Below are 17,722 nucleotides of genomic sequence, written 5' to 3'. Positions count from 1 at the left end.
TAGGCGGCTGACACACAGTATTATGGGGGTATAGGTGGCTGGCACACACTATTATGGGGGTATAGGCGGCTGGCACACACTATTATGGGGGTATAGGCGGCTGGCACACAGTATTATGGGGGTATAGGCGGCTGACACACAGTATTATGGGGGTATAGGTGGCTGGCACACACTATTATGGGGGTATAGGCGGCTGGCACACAATGTTATGGGGGTATAGGCAGCTGGCACACAGTATTATGGGGGTATAGGCGGCTGGCACACAGTATTATGAGGGTATAGGAGGCCAGCACAGACTATTATGGCGTATATATTTGTGATACTATTATGGGATATATATGGGTGGCACATACAATTATGGAGGTATATGAATCTAGCACAAACTATTATGGGGCATAGGTGGCTGCCACACAGTATTACATGGGTGGCACATACTATTATAGGGTATATATATAAATATATGGGTAGTGCATACTAATAGGGTATATATGGAAGGCACATACTATTATATGGTATGTATGGGTGGCTTATACTATTATAGGGTATATATGTACGGCACATACTATTATAGTGTATATATGGGAAGCACATACTAATATTGGGTATATATGTACGTGGCACCCATTTATGAGATGATTTATGGCTGCCATATGACACCTGCCTATGGTATATATACTGTGTGCTAAAGCAATAGGTTCAGCTCACACACTAGGGCACACTAAACCGGTGCTCTCATGTGTATTTGCTAGCACTGTATGTGATAGATGGCGCTGCACTTCCTCTGATCGCTCAGAGAGACTCAACAGCGATAGACGACACAATCCTGTCAGGGCGAAAAAAGGCGGGAAATTTAGAAAGAGCAAAACGCACGCGCAGCTCACGTCTAGAGTCGCCGGGTGTACAGCACATGCGCAGAAACAGCAGGAGCTGCCGACCTGAGGTAATACGCATGCGCCGGTAATGTTCCGTCAGCTGAATGCAGGGAGGGGGCCGTGTATGTGGATATTATTGTACGTATAGGCAGCTATGTTGTGGTGAGGGGTCTGAGTACAATGATGGACAATTACATTCCACACAATCCCATAACGGTGTCCATTTGTGCATACATAACAGCATATGATGGGCGGCCATGGTGACCCCTGTAGTTACCTCAGCTGCTGTGACATCCTATACTAGGGAGATATCTGATTTAAAGGGGAACTCCACTATACAAATCCTTAAATTGGTATTTAACCCCTTAATGCTGAGTGACAAATCTGTACATAATGGTGATCATTTGGCGGCCGGGTGCCGAGGACACGCTAAGAAGAAAACGACATGACCGATTAACCCCTTAGATGCCATATTCAATAACATCCACTTCCCTGTAGGCCCATTGGTGCCACATGCCTCGATCGCAGGTGACCATGACAGCGGGGTGCCTAAATAACCATTTACACGCGTACAAATCCTCCATATTAGCAAGTCGGCCGGTGCCGGTCACTTACAAACCCCATAGGGGTTATACGGATGTCCTATCCATAGAATATGTCATCTGTATGTGATCTGTTAGGGTTCGGCACCCAGAACCTGCACAGATCAGCTGTTCTATGGGTGCTGGTTGGCACGTGGAGCATCACTCCTATTATGTAATGTCGCCATGCCGTCGTCCGCTTTATAGCGGTGGTTTCGGATGAACTGCGGCTCCGCTCCTATTCGTTCCCAACCACCACCAATTTCCTGCACCCGGAGCTGCTAGAACAGATAGACTGTGCAGGGGCCAAGTATCGGACCCTGACCTATTACATACAAACAGCATGAAAATTCGATTTGGGGCTGGAAACCCCTTTTAAGGCCGAGGCCATGTGTGGTGTAGTCACAGGCGGTTAGCCGCTGATTTTGTGTGACCTTAGTCTAAGGGAGGATTCCGTTAACTAGGATAGAGGATCCACTTTATGGGTGGAGGTCTGACAACCAGGACCCCCACCGGTCATGAGAATTGGGGCCTCGTGTACCCTGTATAAAGTCTATGGCAATGCCCATAGCAGTAAGTGGAGGAGCAGATCGCTTGTGTAGCTCAATGCTCCATTCATACAGGGCACAGAGGGTCAGCGGAGTTCCCAGTGTTACTGGACCCTCACCCGTCTGATATAGTTCACTTAGCCTAAGGATCGGTCATTAATATTATAGTCCTGGAAAATCCGGGTGCGTTCACATGGGGTAACGTGCCGCATGATGTGGCACGTATACAGCGTGTGAGACTGTGCGCGCCGTATACACTCCCATTGATTTCAATGGGAGCCTGGATCGTATACGTCGCGTTATTTTTCAGCCATGATTTTGCAGCCGAATCAATGGGAGCATATACGGCGCACAAAGTCTCACACGCCGTATATGTGCCACATCACGTGGCACGTTACTCCATGTGAACGCACCCTAAGGCCCCATGGCACAACCCACAGCAAAAAAGCACGGCGGGAATACATTACGTTTCTTCCCACAGCACTTTAAACAGAAAGTTTTCAGAGTTTTCCTCCGCGGACTATCTGTTACCATTATATCTATGGAGAAACCGCCGGCGTTTCTGTAGATATAATAAACATGCTGTGATTTCCAAAACCGTGCCGGCTTTGAAAACCGTGGCGTGTCCACACGGCGGTTTTTACCGCACATTGGGCTTTGGATTCGCTTGAATCCCATCCACTTTTCACTTGCTGTCACGGGCAAATTGCATTGTTTCCGGCCCGTGATCCAAACCCCATTACAGTGTATATAGTGGGTTGTGTATATTATGCTGTTTCCCTTGGGGGATAGAATTTGTATAGGGGAAGTAATACTAGTGAAGGGGAAGTGAGTGCGGTGATTTGGCCGCCCCTGCCGCCTTAGTCATCTCTATAGATCTATAGGACCATAGATCAGACTGCTGCCGCCACTGCACCGTGAGTCTATAGACTGTCTTTATTGTGTCGGGGTCTTCACTTTGGTTTAGAGTTGTCCCGTCTAACATTAATTGGTTCATATATAAATGTCCTTATCCTTTTCAAAAAGGAAAGTCTGTTGCAGCTGAGGTGCGTATTATGATGTTCTGCAGCAGCTGTGGTGTGCACTACGATGTTCTGCAGCAGCTGGGGTGCATATAATGATGTTCTGCAGCAGCTGAGCTTTGTATAATGATGTTCTGCAGCAGCTGAGTTGCATATTACAATTTTCTGCAGCGGTTGAGGTGCATATTATGATGTTCTGCAGCAGCTGAGGTGCATATTATGATGTTCTGCAGCAGCTGAGTTGTATATTACGATGTTCTGCAGCAGTTGAGGTGCGTATTACGATGTTCTGCAGCAGTTGAGGTGCATATTATGATGTTCTGCAGTAGCTGAGTTGTATATTACGATGTTCTGCAGTAGTTGAGGTGCTTATTATGATGTTCTGCAGTAGCTGAGTTGTATATTACGATGTTCTGCAGTAGCTGAGGTGCGTATTACAATGTTCTGCAGTAGCTGAGGTGCGTATTCCGATGTTCTGCAGCAGTTGAGGTGCTTATTATCATGTTCTGCAGCAGCTGTGGTGTGCACTACGATGTTCTGCAGTAGCTGAGGTGCATATTATGATGTTCTGCAGCAGCTGAGTTGTATATTACGATGTTCTGCAGTAGATGAGGTGCTTATTATGAGGTTCTGCAGTAGCTGAGTTGTATATTACGATGTTCTGCAGTAGCTGAGGTGCGTATTACAATGTTCTGCAGTAGCTGAGGTGCGTATTCCGATGTTCTGCAGCAGTTGAGGTGCTTATTATCATGTTCTGCAGCAGCTGTGGTGTGCACTACGATGTTCTGCAGTAGCTGAGGTGCATATTATGATGTTCTGCAGCAGCTGAGGTGCATAGTATGATGTTCTGCAGCAGCTGTGGTGTATACTACGGTGTTCTGCAGCAGCTGAAGTGTGTACTACGATGTTCTGCAGCAGCTGAGGTGCATATTATGATGTTCTGCAACAGCTGAGTTGTGTAGTATGATGTTTTGAAGTATATGAGGTGTGTAGCATGATGTTCTGCAGCAGCTGAGGTTTCTAGAGCAGATTTTTATAGTTTCATGTTCTGCTTTTCAAGTTGCATTAACCAATTCCTTTCTTCTCCTTAGATTCCTCCAGCCATAAGATGACTTTTCTAGTCTTGATGTCCCTTGTCCTGCCCAGTCTCTGCTCTGCAGCCATCTCTTGCTATGGAGACCAAGGACAACCTGTAGACTGGTGAGTTTCTCTACAATAGATATTGGTATATTTTAACATCCACATCTATCGGATAGACATAACATGCCATAAATGTCCTAAGATCGGGATACTCCTCGAAGATGTAGGAGATGCCTCCTTGTTCCCACACTGCCATTAATATAATTGATTACTTTTTTTCCTATCACCAGGTTCATTGTGTACAAGTTGCCTCGTCTAGATCACACCCCTGAGGGGGGCATGAAGTATATGTACCAGGATAGTAAAAGTGAGGGATGGGTGCATGGGGCATCACTAATGAACAGCACAGAAAGTGCTGTGGGCCAAACACTCAGCCAACTCTACAAGTCTTGTCAGTCAAAGGTAAGACCATATAACAGTCTGTAATATGGATGCTAGTGGCGGTGACTGGAGACTGTTAGCTGAACGATAGTTATATTATATATGATTATGGATGGGGGAACACTGCAAGATTCATTTCAAGAATATTCACATGGTAACATCTACCTGTTTAATTTCTTCTGGGAAAAACAGAAGGGTCAGTGACGTAACTACCAGGGAAGCAGCGGTAGCGGCTGACACAGGGCCCGGGACATTAGGGGGCTCGGTGACAGCCGCTACCGCTGCATTTTTTTTTCTTCTTAATAGGCCATTACCGGCTGCAGTTACTCCGGATGGTAACGGGCCCTATTTACTTACCGATCCTGGCAGGGGTCGGGATCGATAAGTGACGCCGAGGGCCCCCAAGCACTATTATACTCGGGGGATCTTTTCAGACCCCCAAGTATAATGATCGGAGGCCCAGGAGAGGTAAGAGAACATAAAAAAACTGTGCTACTTACCTCTCCAGGTTCCAGACAGGCTTTGGGCCTACTTCTGTGACGTTCCCGACGTCACATGACCGGGGCCTGCGTCTCGGGTCATGTGACAACCCGGACATCATTGAAGATGGCCGACACCACCGAGGACTGTAGCGGAGCCGGGGATAGGTAAGTAATAGTGTTTTTTATGTTGGTATCCCCCCTGAAGCTCCGATTATTATACTCTGGGGTCTGAAAAGACCCCAGAGTATAATAATTGTTTATAGCTGTCCAGTGAGGCATAATACTGTGTATAGGGGCCACTATGAGGCATAATACTGTGTGCAGGGGCCACTATGGGGGATAATACTGTGTATAGGGGCCACTATTGGGCATAATACTGTGTGTAGGGGCCACTATGGGGCATAATACTGTGTGCAGGGGCCACTATGGGGCATAATACTGTGTGCAGGGGCCACTATGGGGAATAATACTGTGTGTAGGGGCCACTATGGGGAATAATACTGTGTGCAGGGGCCACTATGGGGCATAATACTGTGTGCAGGGGCCACTATGGGGGATAATACTGTGTGCAGGGGCCACTATGGGGAATAATACTGTGTGTAGGGGCCACTATGGGGAATAATACTGTGTGCAGGGGTCACTATGGGGAATAATACTGTGTGCAGGGGCCACTATGGGGCATAATACTGTGTGCAGGGGCCACTATGGGACATAATACTGTGTGCAGGGGCCACTATGGGGCATAATAGAGCGTGCAGGGGCCACTATGGGGCATAATAGTGTGTGCAGGAATGTGGGGTGGGGTTGGGAGATCCATCGATCGAGGTCCTCGGGGTCCCGCCATTCCTAGTGACGCCACTGAAAAGGGTTATTATTATACACTCATGTGACCACCTGGGCATCGCCCACAACCACGCTGAGGCATCCACACCTCCCCTGAGCCTCCACCTATGATACCCTAGATCTGAGTAGACCCTACGATTGTTGGGCAGTATGTTTGCGGGAAACGTCTACTTTAGACTTCTGGTTTCACATTTACTGATACTTCTCATCTATTTGGTCGGCTTTTGTGTCTACAATGCAGATTTTATGAAGAAGTGATAACCATAGCGATGTTGTATGTGAAAGTCAACTATCATAAGAAAATCCTTGCGACATACACTGGATTTGTGAAACCATGTTGTAATAAGTCACTTTTGTGCTGAGATATTCTTCGTTGAAGATGCAGGCCCAAGCCTGAGGCTGCACTACTGAAAAATTCTGATGAGGGCAGTGTTCTTGATTTCCTTTGGGGTCTCTGTGACAATGCTGCACCCGAATGTAATCCCAAGTAGATGTTATCATCGGGATCTGAGTAGTGCAGGCTTTGGGCCTATAACTTCCAGTGATTATATCTCAGCCTGCTTTTCACATTTGTTGAGGCCTATACTGAAACAGCAGTAGGGTGACCTTCAGTATCTCACAGCTAACTTCTCATCCCCTTTTATTTAGTGTACCTACTTGTCCCTGTTCATTTTTGTCTTCCAGAATGCGGCTTATGTGCTGTACAATGACCAAATTCCTGAAGGCATGGCCAATGCCATTCGTGGCCACACCAAAGGTACCAATATGTGACTCCACTTCTATACAGTTGTGCATATAACCACAGGATGACCCTCTTGTTTACTGAAACAGTAGGAGTCACTTAGGGCAGGGCCTTTGTGCAGTTGTCACATGGGCCCAAATTAATCCATCAATACTGCTGACTTATCCAAAGGATTGGTCATCAGTATGTGATCTGTAAGGGTCCAATACCTGGAGCCTGCACAGATCAGCTGTTAGAAGCTTCTAGTTGGTAGGCAGTGTGTGTAGTGCTGCTCCTGTTGAAATAATGCATAGCGGGAGTTCTGGGAAATTGCACCGTCACTCCTATTACTTAAATTGGAGCTGCGCCGCTTGTCCACTAGCTTATACTGGCACCCAGTGGCTTCTGCAACATCTAATCTGTTTCCCTTCCTAAGTACTGCCCTTTGTCTAGTACACATACCTCCCAACTTTTGAAGAACAGAAAGAGGGACAAAATGTGCAGCGCGCATAGTGTGCCGCAGCAAATTTAGCCCCGCCCACTTTTATGTTGACTCCTCCTATTCTCATTAATTTTTTATGTGCCCCACACAGTATAATCCTCCTACAGTCACCCGAACATTATAATGTTCCCTTCCCCACAGTATTAAGTCCCTCTCCTAATGCCCCAGTTTAAACTGTGGGAAACTAGAAGGGACATGAAACTGGGGCAGCTGGAGGGGGACATTAACAGTGGTGGTAGTTGGAGGGGGGGGCAATAAATTAATGGCAGCTGGAGCGGGACATGAAACTGGGGGCAACTAGAGGCAGAAAGGTCCCCCTCCTGCTACTCCCACAGTTTAATGCCCCCCTCCAGGTGTCCCCAGTTTATTGCCCCCTTAATGTCCCCCCAGTTTAAGTGCCCCCCTCCATCTCTGCCCCAGTTTCATCTCCCCCCTTCCATCTCTCCCTCAGTTTCATATCCCTCTCCATCTGCCCCCAGTTTCATGTCCTCCCCTCCATCTCTGTCCCCAGTATAATTTTGCCCTTATCTGTTGTAAGAGTGGGCGGTGAACGGGGGAAAGATTGTTAATAAGTAAAACACTTTGGGGACAGAGCGGGACATGTGGTAAACTACACGGGACCGCGGGACTGGAGCTTAAAATCGGGACTGTCCCGCTAACTGCGGGACGGTTGGGAGCTATGAGTACATCATAGATGTGGTCCTCTACATGTAGACCATTTTTGCTTCAGATTCTGGTGCATTTAGCTTAGTAAATATCCCCCATTGACTAATAATAATAAACTTTATTTATATAGCGCCAATATATTCCACAGAACTTTACAAATCAGAAAACAATGAACAGACGATATGAGACATTACAATGTGACAAAGAAATAAACATATCGCACAATAGTAGAGAGGGCCCTGCTCACAAGAGCTTACAATCTATGAGGAGATAGGGGGACACAAGAGGTCACAGGGGACTTGTTTGCTACAATGGTGCAGCCATCTGTTATAACTGAAGCTGTATGAGCCATCATCAGCTGGTGTCTGTGAATAAATAGATCCTAAACACATTGTGAAGTGTAACTTTGAGATGGAGGGGTCAGGGTCTGAGGAACAGAGGAGGAAAGATAAAAAGTGTTATTATTATACATCTCCGCACACTAGACTGTCATCAGATCACTTGATAAGCCTGAGTATACAGATGTGATTTTAGGAAAGTTTTGAAGCTCTTGTAGTTGGACATTAGTCAGATTGTCCGGGGTAAAGCGTTCCAGAGCTCCGGTGCAGCTCGAGAAGAGTCTTGGAGACGGGAATGGGATGTTCGGATAAGAGAGGATACAAGTCTAATGTCATTGGCAGAACGGAGAGGACGATTAGGGCGGTAGACAGTGATGAGAGAGGAGATATAGGGGGGTGCAGCGCTATGGATGGATTAGTGGGTCAGAGGGATACATTTATATTCTATTCTGTGATGGATAGGCAACCACAAGGTAGATGCGTCTGTGTACCGGTTTGATAGAAAGATGAGTCTGGGGGGCACATTCAGGACAGATTGTACAGGGGAGAGTTTAGTAAGAGGAAGCCCAATAAGAAGAGACTTGGAATAGTGAAGACAAAAGAGAATTAGAACAACAATGAGGGGTTTGTGATGTTTCCAGGGAGGGCGGATTCTAGAGATGTTTTTAGGTATGGGTGACAAGAGCGTCCCAGTGTCTGAATATGTTGGGTGATGGTGAGATCTGAATCAATTACAACTCAAAGACAGCGGGCATGCTGCTTTGGTGTAATAATAAGGCCACAGACAGAAATGGAGACATCAGGATTAGGTTGGGTAGTAGATGGAGGGAACATGAGAAGTTCAAGTTTTGAAAGATTCAATTTGGTCTAAGGACTAACTATCACTAATACAATATTCTTGTACACTTCCCCTTTAAGATCCTATGTGTATGTGTAGGCACTATTCATTAAACTCTTACATAATAGCATAAGCGGGCCCCTGACCTACTGACCCCTACCAAACATAATGGAGAAGAAGCTTTGCAACCATGACTTGCTTTACCAAATCACAATATTCTGGCCCATGGCCCGGACAGTTTGGGTAGATTCCCTCTTCTAAGGGTCTATTAAAAAAAAAAATAATAATAATCCCATAGTAAAATATTAGATTTTGTAATATCTCATGAATTTCTCACTAATTCTCTGCTGGGGCCCGCACCGCTCTCTGTACGCTTTATGATCTTAGCATGGCCATGTTTTGACCTTGAGAGAAATTCACCGCAGTCATGTGACGTCTTCATTTGCTCCTGTGTGTGGTTATCAAGTCTCTAAATATGGCGTACCCATCATCCTCTGCTTTCAGGTGTTGTTCTCCTGGACCAGACACAAGGCTTCTGGCTGATACACAGCACTCCTCACTTCCCGCCATCCAGTTCGCAACAGTATGACTGGCCCTCGAATGCGTTTCACAATGGCCAGTCCTTCATCTGTGTCACTTACCCATACGGACAGTTCAAAGAGATCGGTAAGGAGTGGGCAAAGCTGTAGACATATTGATTGATCGGGGGCAAGAAGGACGGACTGTCATATCTTTTTGACGTGTGTCGTAGGCACCCAGCTCATGTACAACACCATCACCCCTTATGATTCCTCAATTCCTGACACCTTCAGTGATGACCTACCTGATCTGGTGGCCGCAGCAAAGAAGAAGCAGGTAACCCAACCACCGTGGAACCGGCAAGTCACCCTCACCTCAATTGGCGGGAAGCAATTCACAAGTTTTGCCAAGCATGCACTATTTGGAGATGGTAAGATATATTTGCATTGTGATAGTGTTCAGGATTAGAAAAACATGGCCGCTTTCCTATCACCATGCCAAGGGTTGTGCCTGGTATTGCAGCTGAGGTCCATTGTGCACTACCACACACGACCTGTGGATAGGCGTTGAGCTGTTTTTGGAAAAAAGCAACCATGATTTTTGAGTCCTGATCAAACCCTGTAAGAGGCCCAAGAGCTGTAATCATAGAGCTGTGACTGTATATGTTCACACCATCCATTATCTCCACAGATCTGTATTCAGGATGGGTATCAGAGGTCTTGAAGTCAGACCTGTTTGTTCAGTTCTGGTTGAATTCCCAGGGCATCCTTCATTCCAACTGCTCGCAGCAATATCACACATATAACGTTCACTCAATCTCCTTTGGCTCTGGTCTCAACTACTCGTCTAATATCGACCACTCCAAGTGGTGCGTGACCTCGTCGGACAACCCGGGCTGGGCCTGTATTGGTGATATAAACCGGGACCATGAGGAGATGCAGCGAGGAGGGGGCACATTGTGCAGCTCAGACCCCATCGTGTGGAAATCCTTTAAGGCCTTGGTATCTAAATATAGCGATTGCGGCCATTGAGGAGAGACTGGAGAACAATGTGCGGACTGGTGTGACTGACTGTACATTACTGTATTTGTGATGATGACATCACGACATTGAAACTTGTGATGTCATCATTGTCTTAGGACGAGTCAGCAAGCAGCTGGAAGTCTGTTCTGTCTCCTGAGTGTAGCATCTTCTCATGACATCATGTGATATTAGTGATAAGCGGTGACACCAGATGACATCACTGGTCATTTTACCCTCATCATGTCACAGTTGTGTCTCAGTAATCTACTAAGACATAGTAGAAGTAGTGGCACCTCCTCATGTCATCTGTTGGGCGGTGAGACGGCTTCTATGATGTCACCATGTGAGGGACAACATCTTGTGCTGTCACCAGGAAGTGCTAAGCAGTGGCGTAACTAGGAATGGCGGGGCCCTGTGGCAAACTTTTGACAGACCCCAGAGTATAATAATGGGAGACTGAGAGGGGATACCAACATAAAAATACTGTTACTTACCTATCCCAGGCTCCCCTGCACTCCTCGGTGGTGTCGGCCATCTTCAATGACGTCCGGGACGTCACATGACCCGGGACACAGGCCCCGGTCATGTGATGTCAGGGATGTCATACAAGTAGGCCCGAAGCCTGTCTGGAACCCAGGGAGGTAAGTAACACAGTTTTTATGTTCTTTTACCTCCACCAGGCCACCGATCATTATACTCAGGGGTCTGAAAAGCCCCCCATGTATAATAATAGTGTTTCTGGGGCCTGCGGTGTCACTTAGCGATCCTGATCCCTGCCAGGATCAGTAAGTAAATAGGGCCCGTTACCAGATGGAGTAAGTCTAGCTGGTAACGGCCTATTAAGAAAAAAGAAACGCAGCGGTAGCGGCTATCGCCGACCCCCTAATGTCCCGGCCCCTGTGGCAGCTGCTACCACTGCTACCCCGATAGTTACGCCCCTGGTGCTAAGATATATCAGCTGAGACATAGAGGTTATTCCAGCACTCTGTGTGAGCATTGCATGATTTTACAAAGTCTCCTCACACTGGTACCTCCCTGTGATGTCATCTGATGGTCTCTGGGATCATTTTGTGATGTCACCATGTAAGAGACAGAACCTTGTGATGTCACCACCAATTTCTAGGTTATAATTACTGTGACGTCACAATGTCATCTCAGATTGGTGCCACCCTGTAATATCTCTGGTGATGTCATTATGTAACCGATTTTTCTTTATTTGTCTCTGTATCTACTTCTAGGACTTGTGGGTCAAATTTTTGTAAAAATACTGAAAATTCTGAATTGCGCTGTGCCCTGTAGATTAAATGAAATGTTACGGCATACAGTAAAGGTGATTTACACTGATTTCTGGGATTTAATCAATAAAATACTGAATTTCGTCACTTTTTTTTTCCTCTTCTGACAGTTTGTGCAACTAACTACATGACATTTCTTACTGTAGCAGCCAATGTCAGTCAAAAGTGGCCCAGGACGGAAACAGCGTAAGAAGGTAGGACAGGCGTCAAGAGTATCAGCAGGGGTCTGATATACTATAGCACTTCAGATATAGATGTAATACCCATACGTACCACAAGGGGGCAACATCTTATCGCTGTGTAGCCGCGTTATGTGGTGATTCATTCCAGCCATTACTAAAGGAGAGCAGGAAACCGTTCTAGAAACACCTCAGATTACGTCTCAGTTTCGTCTATGGCTATAGCTCAGTCCAACGTGCAAATCCATTAAGTGCCATGTTTGCACTTTCACAATATCCGCAGACTGGGTGGACAAAGGATTTAAAGTGACACCGTAATAGAAGGACTATGTCGGACTGTATAGCGACATTTAGGGTCACGTGACTTTGTATTAATTAAAGCATTTTTTGATTTGATTATATCAATTAAAGGGATTGTCTAAGTCCTATGGGTAATGGATACTGATGACCTCTCTTCAGGTACCAGATTGGCGGGGTCTGACGTCTGGACCAGACTAATCGGATTATACATCGGCCGGAAGCCGTATACAATAGCTGTATACTAATGAAGGATAGTGTGCATATTAATAAATCTTTAATTATACCATTAGAAAAAGCGGCGCCACATGGCCCGACAACTAAGCACAGTACCATCAAACATAAAGCAGGTGGTGCACAGTTAGTAAGTGTTTCGCTGGGTTCACACCTGCGTTCATGTCTCCGTACTATGGTTTCCGTCTTCTGCATGGCAGAAGACGGAAATCATAGACCGGGTGCGGCGGTGAGCGTTTTAGGCTCTCCGCCGCGAAACCGGATTTTTTTATCCGGACACAGAGTAGTGCATGTCCGACTCTGTGTCCGGATTATAAAACCCGGTTTCGCGGCGGAGAGCGCAAAACGCTCACTGCCGCGCACGGCCGGACAGCTTTCTCACCCATTCAAATGAATGGGTGAGAAAGTCTCCTGCAGGCTTCCGTCTCCTGCATCTGTTTTATGCAGGAAACGGAAACCTGCAATAAGGACCGAACAACGCAGATGTGAACGAGCCCTTACAAATGATGGGCGTCCATGGGATAATAAGGTGGAAATAGGATTCCTGAAGAGGAGTCTAATACTGATCTTTACTCTGCTGAAGTGGGACTCTCTGATTCTGACAGGACAGGAAAAGGTCACCTACAAGCTAGAGGTTGGGGACAAGGCCGAGGTGACAGCCGCACCTCTTTATATTCAGGTTGTTTATTTATACCCAATATATTCCCTCATAATCCCTCTCAAGTAGTCATCTTGTCTTCTAGGCCTCTGACTGCACATGAGCTATCTATACTTAAAGGGAACCTGTCAGGTCAATTTGGGACACTAAACCACCCACTGGTCCTTATAGACCGAGGACATACACCCCGGTTTCACTGCACAAGTGCTGGAGGTACGGGGCGCGGGTACTGAAGTTTAGGTGTACTCCTCGGGCTTCATTGAAGACCTGCGGCAGCGCAAGGAGTACAACAGTAGGTAATGTATAAGGGATAGTTCACACGGGGCACAATGGTCAGGATTTTGACGCGGAGTCCATGTCAAAATCCTGCCACCTCCCGTTGAAATCAATGGGAGCCGGTCATTTCCTTTTTCCATGAGCGGTTTGTTCCCGCTCAAGTAAAAAAGAAGCGAGCTGTCCTTTCTTCAGGCGGATTCCGCGGCTGATTCAGCGACAGCACCCTCCGGACTAAGCCCATTCATTTGGGCCTATTCCAGAGCGGTAAGCCGTGACGGAATGTGTTCACGCAGAACCCTCTGTGTTTGGTAGTTACACAGTATATGGCACATTTACAGTCGTTCCCATATGTCTTTCACATGCTGTTTACTAACTGAGCACCACTTGCTCTTTAGTTGATTGTTTTGTGCTTAGTTATGAGCAATATGGCGCCGCTTTTTATACGTTATGTTTTGTATTGGGGTAATAAAAGTTAAGTTTTATTAATATACACCCTGTCGCCGCTGTTTGCATTGCCTGCGGGTAGGACACTCCATCACACTTAACCATATCTGTGTTTGCATTTGTCCATTGAGCTGCTATTACAATGTACAGAGCTGAAGCCGTATACAGTGTATGGAGGGAACCGCAGCTCTTCTCCCATTTATTTCACCAAGGCTACTATACCTTGTATACGATCCCTGTCAGCCAAATCAGCTGATCGCTGTGAAGTCCGGTGTAGGACCCCAACTATCTTGATACTGATGACTTGTCCCGTGGATAGGTTATCAGTATTCATTGCCCCTTTAATAATAACATTCTGGCTGCCTGTAGTTACCACTAGGGGACGCTCACTGCATACTTTATATACCTTTTATTAACTTAAAGGGAGTCCTAAATGTCTCCTAACCAATAATAGTGATATGTAGGAGCCTTTAAAGAGGACATTTCAAGTCCTAGTGCAGATGCAGTTTTATATACCACTAGAAAGCCGACAGTGTGCTGAATTTAGAGCACCGTCGGTTTTCCCGTTATGTGCCCCGGGGCTGGAGATATCGGTGCCGTTACCGATCTCTTCCCACTGTCAGAAGGGCGTTCCTAACTGTCTAGTTGGGCTGTAACTAACTCGTCCATAGTCCTGTACTGTCAGAGGTGGCGCTCCTTAATGCCCAGTGATAATGCTAAGGAGAGAGGACCACCCTCCTTACTGTACTCATCCATAGACTGGGAGACGTTCCTCACAATTTCAGTGGGTGATGAGGAACACCCCCACTGACAGTACAGGGCATTGGACTAGTAATGTTAGAGGGGGGCGTACCTCACAGCACAGCTAGACAGTCAGGAACGCCCTTCTGACAGTGGGCAGAGATCAGTAACGGCACTGATATCTCTTGTACCGGGGCACATAATGGGAAAACGGACAGTGCTCTGAATTCAGCACACTGTCGGCTTTCTAGCGGTATATAAAACCGCATGTGCAGGATAGCATGAAAGATCCTCTTTAAGAAAAGCAGACATATACCATTATGACCTTCTTCTATGTTCCAAAAATGTTAGTAACTTTTGAGCAGTTTGTATCAGTTGTATTAATCCTGGCATCTTCAGTTTGTTCATTGCCTGATGAGAAATGCTTGGTTTGCCCGAAATGACCCTAACATGGGAGAATCCCTGCTAAGTGGAAGGCGAGTGGCTGCCAGCTCATTACTACTCACCGCCATTGTTCTCAGTTATCCTGTTAGCAGCTGATTAGTCTGTAGCCTCAGATCACCTGTCACATGACGGACACTTTCACCCATATATTTATCAGGCAAATTACCCACCTGGCATGTACAACCTCCCCCCAGCCCTCATTGTGATAACCTTATCTTATACACAACCTCCTACAATTCACTGAATGTTCTGTTTTATGACTGATTCATGCCAATGACAATAACCTTATCTACCATTGTTTAGAGAAACTTCACTGATATAAAGAGCTTCCTGCTCCATGCTCACAGTAGTAGTGATGTTATACATCGCAGCAGTATTATAGTACCGTATATACTCGAGTATAAGCCGAATTTTTCAGCCCAGTTTTTGTGCTGAAAAAGCCCCCCTCGGCTTATACTCGAGTCAGCAAAAAAAAAAAAAAATATTTTTTTTTTTTTTTTTTTTTTTTTTTAGGTGGGAGGGGGCTCTATGACCAACCACAATATCAATGTATAGAATCTCCCATAAAATAGTGCAAAAAAAAAAGGAAGATTTAAAAAAAATTAAAGTTCTGAAACACTCCTAGAATACATACAAAAGTAGAAAAATGACTGTGACACACATACGCATTAGGTATCCCTGTGTCTGAAAGTACCCGGTCTACTGAATATAGGGCATCTGCAGTGCTCCTGTTCCGTCGGGAAGGGGTTAATAGGAGCACTTCAGAATACCCTATATGCAGCCAGGCTGAATTCCAAGTGGGGGGGGGAAAGTCCTCAAGCTTAGGGAAGGGGCAGACAGACAACCAAAACACCCCCTCCCCTTCTCCAGGGTCTACTGCACCCAAAAACTCCGGCCATTTTAATTTTTGAAAATTTTCCAGCAGCTGCTGCTTTTCCCCCCTAGGCTTATACTCGAGTCAATACGTTTTCCCAGTTTTTTGTGGTAAAATTAGGGGGGTCGGCTTATATTCGGGTCGGCTTATACTCGAGTATATATGGTAGTTATATTCTTGTACATAGGAGTAGTATTATAGTAGTTATATTCTTGTACATAGGGGGCAGTATTATAGTAGTTATATTCTTGTACATAGGAGCAGTATTATAGTAGTTATATTCTTGTACATAGGAGGTAGTATTATAGTAGTTATATTCTTGTACATAGGAGTAGTATTATAGTAGTTATATTCTTGTACATAGGAGCAGTATTATAGTAGTTATATTCTTGTACATAGGGGGCAGTATTATAGTAGTTATATTCTTGTACATAGGAGGTAGTATTATAGTAGTTATATTCTTATACATAGGGGGCAGTATTAAAGTAGTTATATTCCTGTACATAGGAGTAGTATTATAGTAGTTATATTCTTGTACATAGGGGCAGTATTATAGTAGTTATATACTTGTACATAGGAGGTAGTATTATAGTAGTTATATTCTTGTACATAGGGACAGTATTATAGTAGTTATATTCATGTACATAGGAGGCAGTATTATAGTAGTTATATTCTTGTACATAGGAGTATTATTATAGTAGTTATATTCTTGTACATAGGAGGTAGTATTATTTTTTTATTTATTTATTTTTTTTAAATGTAGATTGTGAGCCCCACATGGAGCTCACAATGTACATTTTTTCCCTATCAGTATGTCTTTGGAATATGGGATGGAAATCCATGCAAACATGGGGAGAACATACAAACTCCTTGCAGATGGTTTTCTGCCCTTGGTGGGATTTGAACACCAGGACTCCAGCGCTGCAAGGCTGCAGTGCTAACCACTGAGCCACCGTGTGGCCCCTTTAGGAGGTAGTATTATAGTAGTTATATTCTTGTATATAGGAGCAGTATTATAGTAGTTATATTCTTGTACATAGGAGAAGTATTATAGTAGTTATATTCTTGTACATATGAGTAGTATTATAGTAGTTATATTCTTGTACATAGGAGCAGTATTATAGTAGTTATATTCTTGTACATAGGAGGTAGTATTATAGTAGTTATATTCTTGTACATAGGAGTAGTATTATAGTAGTTATATTCTTGTACATAGGAGTAGTATTATAGTAGTTATATTCTTGTACATAGTAGTATTATAGTAGTTATATTCTTGTACATAGGAGCAGTATTATAGTAGTTATATTCTTGTACATAGGGGCAGTATTATAGTAGTTATATACTTGTACATAGGAGGTAGTATTATAGTAGTTATATTCTTGTACATAGGAGTGGTATTATAGTAGTTATATTCTTATACATAGGAGCAGTATTATAGTAGTTATATTCTTGTACATAGGAGCAGTATTATAGTAGTTATATTCTTGTACATATGAGTAGTATTATAGTAGTTATATTCTTGTACATAGGAGCAGTATTATAGTAGTTATATTCTTGTACATAGGAGGTAGTATTATAGTAGTTATATTCTTGTACATAGGAGTAGTATTATAGTAGTTATATTCTTGTACATAGGAGTAGTATTATAGTAGTTATATTCTTGTACATAGTAGTATTATAGTAGTTATATTCTTGTACATAGGAGCAGTATTATAGTAGTTATATTCTTGTACATAGGGGCAGTATTATAGTAGTTATATACTTGTACATAGGAGGTAGTATTATAGTAGTTATATTCTTGTACA

The 17,722-nt window shown here is 44.6% G+C and overlaps 1 protein-coding gene across 3 annotated transcripts in view; it reads left to right on the top strand.

The window, feature by feature from the left end:
• DNASE2 (deoxyribonuclease 2, lysosomal) overlaps nucleotides 1–11,857 on the top strand; it is a 34,114-nt gene extending 22,257 nt beyond the window's left edge. For 2 of the 3 annotated variants that reach the window (XM_075272565.1, XM_075272564.1), the window contains 6 exons: nucleotides 4,115–4,223; nucleotides 4,394–4,565; nucleotides 6,554–6,626; nucleotides 9,439–9,600; nucleotides 9,686–9,883; nucleotides 10,144–11,857. In XM_075272565.1, the coding sequence (XP_075128666.1) occupies nucleotides 4,132–4,223; nucleotides 4,394–4,565; nucleotides 6,554–6,626; nucleotides 9,439–9,600; nucleotides 9,686–9,883; nucleotides 10,144–10,484 (1,038 nt within the window). In that variant the 5' untranslated portion in view covers nucleotides 4,115–4,131 and the 3' untranslated portion in view covers nucleotides 10,485–11,857. Of the gene's footprint in view, nucleotides 1–2,837; nucleotides 2,919–4,114; nucleotides 4,224–4,393; nucleotides 4,566–6,553; nucleotides 6,627–9,438; nucleotides 9,601–9,685; nucleotides 9,884–10,143 lie in introns of those variants that run through there. The other variant, XM_075272566.1, reaches the window with a different exon arrangement.
• Nucleotides 11,858–17,722: the final 5,865 nt, after the last annotated feature.

This window comes from Leptodactylus fuscus, chromosome 5, assembly GCF_031893055.1.
Source record: "Leptodactylus fuscus isolate aLepFus1 chromosome 5, aLepFus1.hap2, whole genome shotgun sequence".
NCBI classification, from domain to species: Eukaryota; Metazoa; Chordata; class Amphibia; order Anura; family Leptodactylidae; genus Leptodactylus; species Leptodactylus fuscus.
This window is presented reverse-complemented; position numbering and strand designations above follow the sequence as displayed.